At 36.8% G+C, this 17,246-nt stretch overlaps 1 protein-coding gene across 2 annotated transcripts in view; it reads left to right on the top strand.

Annotated features, from left to right (window-relative positions):
* Positions 1–17,246, top strand: part of PDE3B (phosphodiesterase 3B) — a 169,045-nt gene that overhangs the window by 109,055 nt on the left and 42,744 nt on the right. The window contains exons 3-5 of one of the 2 annotated variants that reach the window (XM_032426997.1): positions 5,823–6,071; positions 9,013–9,152; positions 15,817–15,923. In XM_032426997.1, the coding sequence (XP_032282888.1) occupies positions 5,823–6,071; positions 9,013–9,152; positions 15,817–15,923 (496 nt within the window). The remainder of the gene's footprint in view (positions 1–5,822; positions 6,072–9,012; positions 9,153–15,816; positions 15,924–17,246) is intronic. The other variant, XM_032426998.1, reaches the window with a different exon arrangement.

Raw genomic sequence — 17,246 nt, 5'->3', positions numbered from 1 at the left:
TCCTCGCTTTACTCTTCCTCTTTAACCTGCTCAAAATCTGTGATTCTCCCTTGCTCATATCCGTTAGCCTGGAATCTTATGTTCTCAAAAATTTGGTCCCCACATGGCTCTCCAACCTTATTTTCCATTGCGCTTAAAAAAAAAAAATGAAGCCTGTACTTTAATAATTTTATGTTCCCTGTACTTTGCTCTTTTACTGCTTTTGTACCTTTATGTGCATTCTTTCTTGATGAGCTCCCCCAAATACATTTTTAGTTTTATTGTAAAAGAATTATTTTTCCCTAATCTTTAGAAATAAAATCCTACCAAATTAATATCTCAGCTCAAATGCTACCCCTTCCATAAAGTTTCTGTTAACCATTCAGATTAAAGTTTATGTATCTTCTTTGAACTCTGATGCCACTTTATCTGTATTTTTATTTCGTCACTTTCCGTAATATTAATAATAGTACTACTTACTGAACTTTACCTCTATGTACTATACATCGCACTATGTGCTGTGCATGTATCATCAGCTTTAATTCTCCCTGCTCTTCTCCACTAAGTATAACTATAAACTCTGGAAGTAACAAGAGGCAACCAAAGGAGAATTCTGAAAAATGGAAAAGAGGAGGGTGGACTGGTTAGGGACCCCAGTAATGGAGAAAAACTATAGTGATGGGGTTTCTTATAACCCCTGCCTAACAGCAAAAGGTGATTCAGGTGGGCTCATTCCTTCCCCAAGATTAAATGAGAGTCCTGCCAATAACACCAAGTGAGTCTAGTTGCTTTAGCAAGGGAAAACTGATCAGGAACTCCACTGACAATAAGAGGTCAGGGGAGGGATTCTCATTCCCTACTGAGCAGGAGACTCCCTTTACCCAGTGAGAGACTGGGTGGCCAGGGGGCCTGGCAGAGGGGATACAGCCACAACATGTGTCTAGTCCAGAAGGTGCTCTTTGTCCCTGTGGTCTGGAGACTCTCTTGCCCCACCGAGAGGTACCAGGTGGCTCAATGGGATGAAATTCCTCCCTCTTCCTCCCATCTCCTCACCCACAGAGGTAGTGGCAAGGACCAGTGGGAACCCTAGTGGCACCAGAAAACAATCAGACAGACTAAAATACCACTGTGAATGCCCTGAAAACTAAATTGTCATTAGAACCACAGCCTGAAAAAGTAGACCAGGACCTGTTGCTAAATCTAAACAAAGAGACCACTTCCCAATACAAAAGATTTAAATAGGACCCAGAGTCTTCTAGGATAATAGCCAAAATATTGATGATAAAATAAAGAAATCACTTTTCATACCAAGAACCAGGAAAATCGCAACTTGAATGAGAAAAAAACAATCAATGCTTAACACCAAGATGAATCAAATTTGGAATTATCTGACAAGAAATTTTTTCTTAAGATTTTATTTCTTTTTTTTTAGAGAGCAAGAGAGAGTGAGCAGGAACAGGGGGAGGAGCAGAGGGAGAGGGAGAAGCAGGCTCTCTACTGAGCAGGGAGCCTGTTGTGGGGCTCTGAGATCACGACCTGAGCCGAAATCAAGAGTCGGGTGTTTAACCAACTGAGCCATCCAGGTACCCCCGACAAGAAATTTTAAAGCAGTATTCTAACAAGCAATTACAAATAAACAAAATAGAAAATCTCAACAATAACAAAAATACAGGCACACCCCTTTTATTGCACCTCACAGATACTGTGGTCGGTTTTGTTTTGTTCTGTTTTACAAACTGAAGGTTTGTAGCAATCCTGCGTCAAGAAGTCTGTTTTTACTGTTTCAGCAACAGCACTTGCTCACTTCATGTTTCTCGGACACGTTTTGGTAATTGTTAAAATATTTCAGACTTTTTCATTATTATACTTGTTATGGTGATCTGTGGTCAGTGATCTTTGATGTTACTGTTGTAATTGTTCTGGGGTGCCATGAATCATGCTCATATAAGATGGTGAACTTAATAAATATTGTGTGTGTTCTGACTGCTCCACTGACCGGCAGTTCCCCGATCTCTCGCCCTTCTCCTTGGCCTCCTTATTTCCCGAGATGCAACAATATTGAACTTCAGTCAGCTAATAACCCTACAAGGCCCTCTTAGTGTTCAGGAGATAGTCACATGTCTCTCACTTTAAATGAAAAGCTAGAAATGAGTAAGCTTCCAGAGGAAGGCATGTCGAAAGCCGAGATAGGTCAAAAGCTAGGCCTCTTGCATCAGACATCCAAGTTGTGAATGCAAAGGAAAAGTTCTTGAAGGAAATGTAAAAGTGCTACTTCAGTGAACACGTGAATGATAAGAGAGTGAGACAGCTTTATTGCTGATAGGGAGAAAGTTTTAGTGGTCTGGATAGAAGATCAAACCAGCCACAACATTCCCTTCAGCCAAAGCCTAATCCAGAGCACGGTCCTAACTCTCTTCAATTCTGTGAAGGCTGAGAGAGGTGAAGAAGCTGCAGAAGAAAAGTCTGAAATTAGCAGAGGTTGGTTCGTGAGGTTTAAGGAAGGAAGCCATCTCCATAACATCAAAGTGCAAGTGAGTGCTGATGTAGAAGCTGCAGCAAGTTATCCAGAAGACCTAAGCTAAGATAATTAATGAAGATGGTTACACTAAACAACAGATTTTCAATGTAGGTGAAACAGCCTTCTATTGGAAGAAGATGGCACCCAGGACTTCCACGGCCAGATTGAAGTCAGTGCCTGGCTTCAAAGCTTCAAAGGATAGACTGATTCTCTCACTGGGGCTAATGCAGCTGGTGACTTGACATTGAAACCAGTGCTCATTTACTGTTCTGAAAATCCTAGGGTCCTTAAGAATTATGTTAAACATACTCTGTTCTCTGTAGTTGGAACAACAAAGCACATCTGTTTGCAACGGTTTACTGAACATTTTAAGCCCACTTTTGAGACCTCCTCAGAAAAAAAAAGATTCAAATATGATGCTCATTGACAATGCACCTGATCACCCAAGAGCTCTGATGGAGATGTACAACAAGATTAATATTTTCATGCCTGTTAACACAACATCCATTCTGTAGCCCATGGAGCAAGGAGTAATTTTGACTTTCAAGTCTCATTATTTAATAAGTACATTTTATAAGGCTATACCTGCTATAGTGAGTGATTCCTGTGTCGGATCTGGGCAAAGAAATGGGAAAACCTTCTGAAAAGGATTCACAATTGAAGGGGTCAAAATACCAGCAGTAACAGGAATTTGGAAGAAGTTGATTCCAACCTTCGTGGATGACTTTGAGGCGTTCAAGACTTAAGAAAGTAACTACACATGTGGTAGAAATAGCAAGAGAAATACAATTAGAAGTGGAGCCTGATGATGACTGAATTGTTGCAATCTTATAAAACTTGAACGTATGAGGAGTTGCTTCTTATGAACGAGCAAAGGAAAGTAGTTTCATGAGATAGAATCTACTCCTAGTGAAGATGCTGTGAAGATTGTTGAAATGACAGTAAAGGATTTAGAGGATGACATAAACTTGAAAAAGCAACAGGAGGTTTTGAGAGGATTGACTCCCAAGTTTGAAAGAAGGTCTACTGTGGGTAAAATGCTATCAAACAGCATCATGTGCAACAGAGAAACTTTATGAAAGGAAGAGACAACTGAATGCAGCTAACTTAATTTATTTTAAGAAATTGCCACAGCCACCCCAACCTTTAGTAACCACCACCTTGATTTGATCAGTCTGCAGCCATCAGTATCAAATTCAGGACCCTCCACTAGCAAAAAGATGACAACTCGCTGAAAACTCAGATGATGGTTAGCATTTTTTAGCAATAAACTATTTTTTTTTTTTTAGAGGCGGGGAGAGTGTGGAGGGGTGGGGCAGAGGGAGAGAGAGAGAATCCTAAGCAGGCTCCACACCTAGTATGGAGCCTGACACAGGGCTTGATCTCACAACCCTGAGATCATGACCTGAGCCGAAATCAAGAGTCAGATGCTTAACCAACTGAGCCACCCAGGTGGCTAAATAAAAGTATTTTTAAATTAAGGTATGTACATTGTTTTTTTTAGACATAATGTCATTGCACACGTAATAGACTGCAGTATGTTGTAAACATAACTTTTATATGCACTAGGAAACCAGAAAATTTATTTGACCCACTTTATTGCGCTATTTGCTCTGTTGCAGTGGTCTGGAATCAAACCTGCAACATCTCTGAGGTAGATCTGTAGAAGTTATAAAAAAGAAAGAAATGAAAACTACGGAACTGAAAAATGCAATAATGGAAATGAAAAATTTGCTGAATGGGCTTAGGAGAGTGGAGATGACAGAGGATAGAATTTATGAGCTTGAGGATAGAGCAACAGAATTTACCTGATTTGAACAACAGAGAGGAAATAGATGGAAACAAGATGAAGAGCTTTAGGGATGTGTGGGACAATAACAAGAGATCCAAAATTCATATCCATGTCTGAGAAGGAGAGAGAGTGAGTTTAAAAGATTATTTGAAAAAATAATGGCTGAAAACTTCCCCAAATTTTGCAAAAGAAGTAATCCTACAAATTCGAGAAGATAGTGAATCCCAAATATGAAAAACCCCCAACAAATCTGCAAGCCATGTCATAAACATTTGAAAACTAAAGACCAAAGAAAAAACCTTGAAATCAACTAGAGAGAAATGACACATGATCTGTATGGGAACACCAACTCAAATAACATTTCTCATTTGGATGTGGGGAAACAGATGCTATTATAATACAATTTGTGGAAGTATAGGTTTGACCAACATACAGGAGGGCAGTTTTATAGTAATGATCAAATTGTAGCATGTTCATTTACTCTGGTTCAGCAATTCAATTTTATGGGAAGTTATTTGTCAGAAGTATGCTTAATTATCTATAGTGACATATATAAGGAAGTATTTATTTACAAAGATTAGAAATAGCTGGGCTATCCCCTAGTAATAGGGAATGTTTTCAAATAAAAGCTGAGGCAAAATAATACTTCACAAGGAAAAAAAAATTCCCCAAAGAGCAAAGACATTATTTAGCTAATTATTGCTCTAACAGTAAGTTATTACTGTTCATAACATTTCTTAGTTCTGAAATGTGTTGAGGATAGTTAATAAACAGTTTTATGGTGAACTCATTAAATACATTTGATAATTATGAATTTTAGATACACTCAAATGTAAGTTTAAGGTAAAATAAAAGCAACAAAAGTAACATTTAATTCACTGTTGATTATCCGTGCACTCATTTCTATGGTAATTGAGTTGAACATCATATATATGTATTTTCAAGAAGTAAAAATCATGCCTTATGTAGACATCAATGAAATATTTATTCTAAATTTAAAAAATATCTTTCCTATCCACTCTTTAAGGCCAAGTGTGATGTTACCCTTCCATGAAGTTGTTGGTGACCATTCAGTTCAAAGTTAATTACTATCTCCTTCAAACTCTGATACCTTTTTTTCTGTATTTTTATCCTCTTATTTTCCATAATATTGATGGTTATACTGTGATTTATTGCACTTTAAATATATTCCCTTATGTGTTTTACATGTATTCTCAGACTAAAGTGTCATGTCAGCCCTTAATGAGGGAGTTTTTATAATCTCCATTTTACGGTAAAGAAACTAAAAGGTTCAGATGTTAAATAACTTGCTCAAAATCATACAATTAAGATTAAAGTGTAGATTTCAAATTCTGATGTCTTTGCAACAGAGGCTCGTCACTACACTCAACTTCCTCTTAAGTGTGTAAGGTTAACTGAAAGGACCACTGTGGATGTACACAGTATATGTATATCGACTTAATAGAGTGTTTCTTAAATGTTAGAGTGTTTTCTTAACAAATCTATAATATTATTTTTTCTTTTCTTTTCTAGAATTCTGGAGGTGGAAGTGGAGTGGATCTTTCAGTGCTAAATGAGGCTCGCAATATGGTGTCAGATCTGCTGATCGATCCAACCCTTCCCCCACAAGTCATTTCCTCCCTGCGGAGTATCAGTAGCTTGATGGGTGCTTTCTCAGGTTCCTGTAGGCCAAAGCTTAATCCTCTCACACCATTTCCTGGATTTTACCCCTGCTCAGAAATAGAGGACCCAACTGAGAAAGGAGATCGAAAACTTCACAAGGTCAAGATACCGTAATCAGCCAGCCCTACTTACCACGTTTAATATTTTCAAATTAAAACTGCTCCTTTATAGCTTAGATAAAATACAATTTCTTTTTTCAAGGATCAGCTTTTTTTATACAGTATATTGAGCTGTTTGGGACTTTGGAGGTGGTTATAAATCTCAAATAATTCTAAATGAGTATTCAGCTTTTATTCTAAGTAACTTTCCTATAATCAGCAGTTATAACTTCATTGGTTATAACTATTTATCATCGTTGTCACTGTTTTTAAGTAGAAAACACCACACAAATTTAATTCCAGGCCTGTATAACAAACCAGTGGTCCTATCATGTCGTTAATCTGTTGTATGATTTAGAATCCAGGAATTGTTCTTATTGAACCACAAAGAATTGATTGTTACAATATTCATTTTATGAATTACATAGCATTATTTTATAAATTAATTTTCACATTTTCTTGGTCTCTGTTTTTCCCCCTTTACTCACTAGAGATTGCTATAGCCCAATAGATATTGATTTTTCCATCATTAAATATGGGATTAATTTTTTTAAAATATCAATGCTTCAAAATAGGATTTTCTTTAAGAAATAATAAATACTATTCTAAATAGGTCTATATTAGTGCTTGTTCAGAGGGCAATTAAAATTGCTTTATTTGACTAATCAATATCTTTATCAATAGCTAAAATCATAAACTTTAGAAATAAAAACATTTTAGAGATTATTTTAGATTAATTTATTCTGCAGGTAAAGAAACTAATCAAGAGAAGATAAAATTCAAATCAGTTAATTTTGTTCATTGTAATGTATATAGAGCTTAGAAAAAGTTAAATACAGTTTTGAAAGGATTTTGATCAGTTAATTTCATTGTGTTAGTTCTCAGCATTAGGATGTAGAAATGTTGAGAAATTAAGCCCAATTAGGGCTAAAGTTTGATAATTACTGATCACAAATCTAGATGATAGGTGATCATGTGATGCTTCCATTTTTAAGAAATATATACAGTAGCACTTGCCTTAGTCAAAATCCAATTAACAATGTTACTTAGATATATGGCATTCTTTTTAGCACTCTGCCTATGAGAAATAGGTTAACCACAGGCATCAAAAAGTGACAGTAATAAACTCATCAATAAAATAACTCTAATATATTCTTGAGTTAGTTTTCACTTGCTATGTTGCTCTTCCTTTGTATTTTCCATTGATATTTGATGTTTTGAATAGTAGTTTTTTTCTTTTTTCAATTGAAGTATACTTGACACAACAGAAGGGCAATTTTTAAAAATAATAATTCTTGGGGCGCCTGGGTGGCTCAGTCGTTAAGCGTCTGCCTTCGGCTCAGGTCATGATCCCGGGGCCCTGGGATCGAGCCCCGCATTGGGCTCCCTGCTCCGCGGGAAGCCTGCTTCTCCCTCTCCCACTCCCCCTGCTTGTGTTCCCTCTCTCGCTGTGTCTCTCTGTCAAATAAATAAATAAAATCTTAAAAAAAAAAAAAATAATAATAATAATAATTCTTAGAAATCTTAATCAGAAAAATATTACTGATACCAATATTACGTTTGTTACTATGTTTACTGTGTAAAAAAAAGTGTACTGGTACATTTTAGAAACATTTTAAACAATATTAATTAAACAGGATGCCTAAGTGCCTCATTTCCTGAACATTCTAGTTAATCAGGCTTATTTTTGGTACTGGAATCTACTGATAGGAGTAAGTCCTATAAGAACCAGGAAGTAACCCTTATTTCTTTTCTTTGTGTTCTTTAACTTCTTTCTTGAATTTCACATCTAATTTGTCTCTGCTTTTGGGAAAGAATAGAAAAAGCCTGATACTACTCCAGAAAAGAACAATAGCCATTTATGAAAAAATAATTAGTAAGGAAAAGGGAGTTGTAAGAGATAATTTAATGTAAATGTCTTATGTATGTGTTAAGAACTGAGAGAGACTATATGGACCTAAATTATAGCCAGAAAGGATTATGTTCCACAAAGAACGTTTTCACTGTGAGTCTAACTACGAACCTTTACAAAATTGACAAGCGGGGCGCCTGGGTGGCTCAGTCGGTTAAGCGTCTGCCTTGGGCTCAGGTCATGATCCCAGGGTCCTGGGATAGAGCCCCACATCGGGCTCCCTGCTCAGTGGGGGGCCTGCTTCTCCCTCTCCCTCTGCCTGCTGCTCCCCCTGCTTGTGCTCTCTCTCTCTCTAATAAATAAATAAAATCTTGAAAAAAAAATCGACATGCTTGGGAAACTTAAACATAGGAGATGCTTATCTCTGAGATGGTTTCAGTATTTGCTAATGGGGGAAATTCAGAAGAAGCAAAGACAGTTTTATGTAAATCTCAGTAAAACACCTATTCAGTGGTTGAAAAAAAAAAAGAATACTTTGGTTAATTGGCCGTTTGGATCAGTTTAGAATATTTTCAAAAATTAAGGTAAAATATTAATGCTAATGGTGTTCTGAGTTTAATTGTTAATTGAAAAGATAGCTGTGAATCTTTCAGTTTCTCCAGGTTAACCCTATGTACATTAGCCTTATACTGAAAATAAAAAAGGTTTAGGATATAGGGCTTATAGTCCCTGATCCTAAGCTTGACCTCTGCAATTGTTTTTCAGGGTAAATCTTTCATATTTGCTTTTGAGATTGTCAAGTGTTTATTTCTCATGCAGTGAGGGAGTGAAGTGTATAAAAGAATAAAGATCTTGTTAAATTGTAGGGAGTTCAGAAATAATTTTTTAGTGGGAGGAACACTAAATAGAACAACAGTATAGAATGTAGAACTTGGAGTGAATTTGACGTATTTTCAGAGTAAAGTGTTCTATTTCTCCTGTACATGTTAAAAATAGACTTTGTATTGATATTTTCACATGTCATCTTTACTAATACATATACAGTGTATCTAAGGGTGACAATTTTAACCATTGTTACATTATTCAACAGGGACTAAACAGTAGGAATAGTTTACCGACTCCACAGCTGAGGAGGAGTTCCGCAACCTCAGGTCTGCCTCCCGGTGAACAGTCTTCAAGGTGGGAACGCAATAATGGCAAGAGGCCACACCAAGACTTTGGCATTTCAAGGTAAAATCCCCAGTCTTTTAAAGAAACTTGAGTCCAATGCATCCATTTTGTCTCTGTTGAATGAAGTTTGAAATAACTAAGAGCAGAAAGGAACAGTTGAAGTATTTTAGATATAGGTCAGCATGGGTAGTAATAAGGCATGATAGAGAAACTGATTCTTAAAAAGGAGGCTAACGTGTCTTCTCCAAAAAGTGCAGTACGTTGGGTACAAAGCATGCTGAGGCCTTAAGAAGAAATCAGGAAGGCAGTGTAAGGAATCTGGGGTCAGTTTAGGACAGGGCAGTGAGAAAGCTTTAAGATTAGTATTAGTCGCCATTATGGGGACAATCACAGCCATCCAGTGCACAGTGTCAAAAGACAGGTCAACAGAGTGACTGACTTGTTAGGGGAAGAGCACATTCCCAGGGCTCATCTCAGATGTTAGATACAAGGTAGCAAAACTCTTCCAAACCCTGTTCGTGCTGGAGGACTAAGACTACTCATATATTCTGTACTCACTTGAAGAGTGACTTGGAACTGACCAGTGCTAATCCTACACATGAAAGGCATCAGTAACTCCAGCTAAATGAAGCTGGGAAAATGCAGGGGCTGAAATTTTCTGACTGTAAATATACCCATTTACCCTCATAACAAAGGATTCACTACTTTGTTTTTCAATAGCCAGAAACAGTGATCTCCGGTGTGAGTTAGGAACTTCTCTTTGGTCACTCATCTGACTATGTTAACAGAGTTAGAATTAGTGTAATCTTTCTGTTAAACCACTGTTGTTACTGGGCATGTGTTGTACTTTGTTTAGCTGGAACTGTATAGTTACACATTTGAAACAGCAGATGGCAGGATTGGATCATACGGATTTGTCTGTTAAAAGTTGCGTTAACGTTTATATAGGAAATATGATCAAATAATGTTCCAGATTTTGTGTGATTTTTAAATTTGAATCTTTTATAATCTATTCAAGTAGATGAACTCCTTTTTTATAAAAGAAAAATAGAGTGAAATGATAAATAAAACAGGAAGGGATTGATGTATAAAAAGTATAATCCTGGAGAATGCAAAGCTTGCCTGGAGCCTAAACATGACAGTATTGGTTTTTTGGGGTTTTTTGGTTTTTTTTGTTTTTTAATGGAAGCAGGATATGGGGAAGTCAGCGATGATAGGAACTGAAAATATGACATATTTCTTAACCATGGGAAACATCATCTTGAGAATACTGTTTGGTTTAAAAAAGAATGATGAAAATGATTGCTTTTTAATCTTTCAAAATCACACTGATTTAAAAGCAGTACATTTGCAATTAAAGAAACACTTGATACAGTGAGTTAAGGTCAGTTTTATCCTGCAGACTTAAGGTGATTGATGTTAAAATAGAACCACGGTCCCAAAGAAAATTAATTCTGAGAAATGTTCATATAAAAGTAAATGTTCACTGATTCAATATGTAATTACTTATCTCTCATTAAAACAAAGCCATATGCCTCATAAAAGATTTAGAAATTTGGAGAATAAAGTAACTTATGGTATCATGCAACATCTACTTGAAAGAGGTCAGGCTAGTAGTAACTTTTCTAGTGTGCAGAAGCTGTAGCTTTTCAGTAATACATTTCTAAGTGTGCTTTGAACGTAGCGTATGAAGCATTTGCAACCACTATTCCTTTCAGAATTCAAGTCTCTAGATCAGTGCCATCCAGTAGAAATTTTTGTGATGAAGGGAGTATTTTATATCTACACTGTCAAGTATGATAGTCCCTAGCTACATGTGGCTATTGATTACTTGAAAGGCATCTGGTATGTTTAAGGAACCAATTTTAAATTTGATTTAATTAATTTAACTAAAACACAAAGGGCCATATACGACCGTCATACAGACCTGTATGGCAACCATATTAGACAGCGTAGCTATGGATCTTTCATGTATGGTAATGTTTTGTTCAGGAACCTTTAGGCTTTAGTAGCTTTAACCGAAGAGACCTGTGAATCTGGAATCGTTAGGGCATTCTTCTTGACTTTATTAGAGTACCCCAAAACTGAGATCACATGGCCTACATTTTTGAGTCTTGATTTGAAGGCAGCCTTGGATTCTGATTATAGCTTCTCTGACTGTGATTTTAAATGAGCCTGACTGTGCTTTCAGCGTGGTTCCAGTATTGAACCTCTCATTCTCTGAAGCTCTGACTGAAACCAAATTTCTCATCCCTCCAGGTGCTTTTTCATGTTACTGTTTTTCTGCCCTTATTTCCTGACATAATGCTGCTACCCTCTAGTTTCGTGGTTACTTTAAAAAAATGGATTTAACTAGAAAACTTGGTGTTATCTTTGCATCCTGCCACCTTATCCTGTAGGTACCAGTTGTCAGCCCTGTGTCTGCATCTCGTTTCCTCTCTGCTCCCTCTTCTCCTTTATCACTTTGCCTACACTGTTTCATGCTTTCTTTACTCCTTACCTGAGCTATTATCCTCTTAATTGGCCTTTCCATTTCTAATATCCTTCACCGCCTGATCCATCTCCTACCCTTCCACCACAAATCTTCCTTAAACAAAACCTTGATTATTCAATTTTTCTAGTCATTATGTTTCGGACCCTTTACCAATGCCTATAGAATAGTGCCGAAATCCTTAGCCTGGGATTTGAAACCCTGTTATTCCCTCATGACAAAGCTGCACCCTTACTTGGAATATTTAAACAAACTAAAAGACATGAGCAGTCTTGCAAAGAAAGAACAGAAAAATGACCTGGAAAGCTCTCTAAGTGAAAACAATATGTGACTTGCACTAAACTCTTCCTTGAACTTTTTCTGATAATTTTGTTTTTAGTTTAACTCATTTGAAAATTAAGCTGAATTATAGTTTCCAGCTCACCTTGTTTGAGTAAAGAGTAATATAGGATTTAATTTTGCTTTTCTTCATGCTTTGTCTGGAGAAAAAAGTGAAGTATTATAAACCCTATGATAGCTGTGATAAAAGGAATCTAAAGGAAGAAAACCAGAAGGAAGAACAGCCACTGTATTATCTACCCTAAAGAGTTTATCACTTTTCATCTCTTACAGGAACTTGAAATTTTAATTAAGAGGGCCATTACTTTACAACACCAAAATACATCAGTCTTTCTCTATTTATTTGAAACTCCAGTCAAGAGTAACTCTTTGCTGTTCCCTCCATTTGTCCACTTCTATGCCCCCCCGGTAGTTGTTCTCTCTCCCTGGAACAGGTCTCACTTTAAGAATAACACCCTGATCTCCTCCTCCCTTGGTTTCCAAGGAGAAGTAATCTGTTTCACCTTGGAATCTCCTTAACACCTTTTCTTTGCCTCTTTTATGGCACTTTCACTTTCTACCGTGGGTTAGTCATTACTGCTCTTCTGAGGCCTGCTTGATTGCTGTGATGAGTTTGATTGCATTAAAATGGGTCTTTGAAGATAAACAGCTGCTCAACAAATGTCCTGCAGGAGTATAGTGTCCGTATTGGATTATGACAGCGGATGCTGCCTTCTGCTGAAGTTTCAGCTGAAGGTTCTCTGGTCAGGAAGTTCCAGGAGATGTGGAATAATGCTTTTTTGGGTTAGCTGACAATTGGATTACCCATCTCTGAGTTCTAGGATTAGTAGCTATGGTTAAAAAATGGCTAAACTTGTATCCTTGGACTGACTGCTAGGACCCATCCCTCCCTGTGGACAAACAGAACATATTTTAGAGCTCACAGCTCACTTTCTTTGAACAGACTTTCCCTGGGGAAAAATAGGCAAATAGTTTTCCAAAACTCCCTGGGCTATCAACTATAGTTACTCCTACACTAAAGAGACTTGCCTTTAACCTATTCCCCAATTCATCCTTCATCTCCATAACTGCTCCGTAATTCAGTCTAATAATTTGTTAGGAACTATGTTCCCTAAATAATGTACTAGGAACCAGCTTCTCAATTCTGTGTCTCATAATTTATTAGAGATTTATACCAATGCCTGGATGCTATTTGAACTGCAGAGATTTAAGAGGGCTAATGGTGTCATCTCACCCAGTTTCTCAAGAGAATAGCTCTGTGAATCTGGACATCATACAGCCAACAAGTTTATACAGCTTCTCACACACCCACACAAGATGATACAAACCTTATCAAGGTAATTTGCATTGGTTATCTAAAAATCAACTCTTAACATATGGCTTAACTCTGTGACCATAACTTTTGACAGTCTCTTGTAATGATTCCCAAATCTGACTTCAGTCATCCTCCTACCATCTATTAATAAACCTTGAGACTCCTATCCTTCTTGTCCTCTGCTTTCTTCAGTATTTTATGTAATCTCATTGGAGTGTACATTTATCTGGTTGTAGGCCAGAAATTAATGAGACGATTCTAGAACTCTGCTGAAAACCTGTAATTTGACCTGTACCTCTCAATTCTAAACGGCTAACTGAATGTATAGTATACTTCAAGTATTAGAAGACTCTGGATCAAGGTAGGAAACTGTGGAGCAGTGCAGTGGGTCTGTTTTGAAAAGGAGAAAGTCTTATCTTTGTTTTGAATATTAATCAGGGAGTAAACTTTGGTAGAGTACACAGATTTTTCTGTTTGAATATAGCCCTGAGTGGTATTCTTATGTGCTCCCCTAGTCTCCCCCACTTGTGAGCAAGGAGTACTAAATACAAAGAACAATTGAGCACAAGCAGGGACATGAGTTTATTGGGGGGTATTATTTGAATTGCCTCTTTTTGTCACATCATCAAATTATCATTACTACTGGCTTGAGAATAAAATATGATAGACTCTAAAAGTTAGATGTTAAAAGTTTTTACCTCTAGGAGAGAAGGTGGGTGGGGGGATGGGGTAACTGGGGGATGGGCATTAAGGAGGGCACATGATCTGATGAGCACTGGGTGTTTTATGCAACTGATGAGTCAATAAATTCTACCCCTAACACGAAAAAAAAAAAGCCTTACATCTAAATCTCTAATTTTACAGATGGGGAAACACACAAAGCTAGAATCAGAATTGTTTTGTGGAAGGTGTGGGCAAGACCTTTTAAAAATAGGTAGAAAATAAATGCTTTCTCCTTTTAGAGTCAAAGAAATTAGAGGTTGAATTTTAGCTCTGCCACTGTGAACTTTAGCTGTGTGAATGGGGGGACGTTACTTAGCCTCTTGGTGTCTCCATTTCCTTATCTGTTAAATAGGAGACTTAAAAAAGATAAACATATGTAAACTACCTAAAACAATGAATGGTACATAATAGATACTTAAAATAGTGCTGTTGTTATAATTTTTGTTAATGTCAATAAGGAAGTTTTAATGGTCGCTAACTGGTTTTACGTGCCTTCTCTTTTTGTAATACAGAATTTTTTTCTCCCATGGGGATATAGAACAAACTAGATTTCTAGAAAAAGATCCAAGGAGAGCCTCAAAGCAAGAGTTAGTGAAAGAAAAAGAGTCCACTCGTCCAAAATTGGGGAGCAAAAATGATGTGTTCTCTAGGAAGCTGAGACTAGGAACCTGAAGAGATCATTCACTTACTCCACAACATCGGTCGAGCACCTGTACCAGGCACCGAGCTAGATCCACCGCGAGTGTAGAGAGATATGTTAGAGCCCGCAAAGAGAATCACAAAATAATGAGGGAAAAGAATCTGTAAGCAGCGAAATTATAATACACTATGGATAAATGTAATGGGACATGAAGAAAAACCTTTTAGGTCACAGAAAAAATAGGCCTTCCTTGAGTAACAGGGTATGAAAGTACAGAAAAGATGAAGCAGTTGGAGAAGAACTTATTGAGAACTTAGCCTACACTAAAAAATACTGAGTGAAAAATAGAGAATCTAGATTTGTCCTTGAGCCTGTGGTGAAGTGCCCACATGAGGAGTTGACAGAAGAAAACAGGCTAGTGAATATCGAAGAAAATGTAAAATTTATGGTGTACTGCATACATGCTTGGCACTGGAAAGCTTTAAGATATATAATCTTAAATTGCATTTTACATATCACATTGCTGTAGTGTGTGATTGCCTACCTATGTTTAATTTCTTCATAAGAGCTCTAAAACCTACAATAAATATTTCAGTTATAGGAAATGACTGAGTTAATGGGTAATCAATAGCTGTGAAGAGAGGGAGCAGGAAATAATGAAAACTGTATTATTAGGCCAGTGATTCTCAGTGAGGTCCCTGGACCCAGCAATGTCAGCGTCACCTAAGAACTTACTAGAAATGCAGATTACTGGCCCTGCCCCAGACCTACTGAACCAGAAATCCTGGGGGTAGAACTAGCCATCTGTGTTCTAAGAAGTCCTCCAGATAATATGGATAACCTGCTTTATACCAGGGTTCAGCAAACTACATACGGCCTGTGGGCCTAATATGGTCCATAACTGTTTTGAATTTGTTTTTGTTTATTGCAAATAAAATTATACTGAAACACAATCATACTTACTTGGTTATTATTATTTGTGGCTGCTTTTTATGCTACAGTGGCAGGGTTGAGTAGTTGCAAAGCCAGAAGTTTTTACTACTTGATCCTTTACAGAAAGCATTTGCTGGCCCCTGCTTTAGGCTTAAGTACTAGATAGATGTCTAAACTCTGAATGTATAAGCAGATGTTTCCTAGTTGAACTGAAGATCATGAATAAAAAAGAGGAAATTTGCCATGGCTTTAAAATTCTTAATCTGTTATCTTTCCCTTTTAGTCAAGGATCCTATCTAAATGGGCCTTTTAGTTCAAATCTACTGACAATCGCGAAGCAAAGGTCATCTTCTGTATCCCTAACTCACCATGTAGGTCTGAGAAGAGCTGGTAAGAAGTCATTCTTTATGATTTAAATGTGGGAGGTCTCAAAGTATCTGGTAGTGCACAATTTTTTCATTATACATTTAGAGCTAATTTTGAATACCATTTTATGTGTCCTAAGTTAACACGATTAAGCAGTTTGGATTGGCCATTAGTTGACCATTTGCTCATTCATTCGTAATGCTTTTTGAACATCCACTGTGTACCAGGCACTTTGTTAGGCACTAGGGATTCAGGGATAAAATACAGAACTACTTAACTAACCTGAGTAGTTGCAGATCCCCAGATTCACATATCCAGAACAAGGGAAAATTGTATGGAAAGGGTATTCTTTTGTAGTGTGGCAAAATTACCTTACTGTGAGAGTGGAAAAAACCTGACTATATCCTAGTAAGTCATTCTAATAGAATTTTTCCCATTTTGTTTATTTATTTAAGGTATAATTGACATATAACAGTATATTAGTTTTAGGTGTACAGCAATGATTTGATATTTGTGTATATTGCACAATGATCACTCCAGTGAGTCTAGTTAACATCTGTCACTATACATAGTCACAAATTTTTTTCCTGTGACAACTTTTAAGATCTGCTCTATTAGCACTTTTCAAATATACAGTCCAGTATTATTAACTGTAGTCCTCGTGCTGTACATTACAGCCCTCTGATTTATTTATTTTATAACTACAGGTTTGTTCCTTTTGACCCACTTTACCCATTTCACCCACCCCCACTAATTAAGGAATTTTCTTTAACTCAAAAGATTATAGAACACTTCAAAATATTTTAGATGAAAGATACAGATACAACATAGCAATAACAGAACAACACTGATACCTACTTTTAAAGTACATTATGTCTGGTAATGGAATATACATACAATTACAAAATTCTTTTATGATGTTGTATATAAAATAAAAATCAATAAAACGTGAAGAGACAGGAACATGTTACTGATAAGCCGACACTAGAAGGAGATCTACATAAGATATTGATGCTGGATTTAACAAAGTCTTAAAGAAATAGAAGGAAAGATGGACAAAAATGGGTTGATAATTTTAACACAGAACTGAACACACAGAAAAGAAATAGTGGACAGTTTAGAACTGAGAAATGTGGTTGATTAAATTATAGGATGGTTTAAGAACAGATTGGACACGACAGAAAAATAGAAAATATCCAAACTGAAACACAGAGAGGGAAAAAATATATAGATAACAGAATACTTATGGCTTCTGGTTCTGCATGTTAAGGAGCCTAGAAGCCGTCATTCTGTCCTAATAAGTAAAAATCTGAACAGACTAAAAAATCAACTCTTCTAGGATCTGTG

This window comes from Phoca vitulina, unplaced genomic scaffold (assembly GCF_004348235.1).
Source record: "Phoca vitulina isolate PV1807 unplaced genomic scaffold, GSC_HSeal_1.0 scaffold36, whole genome shotgun sequence".
Classification (NCBI taxonomy): Eukaryota; Metazoa; Chordata; class Mammalia; order Carnivora; family Phocidae; genus Phoca; species Phoca vitulina.
This window is presented reverse-complemented; position numbering and strand designations above follow the sequence as displayed.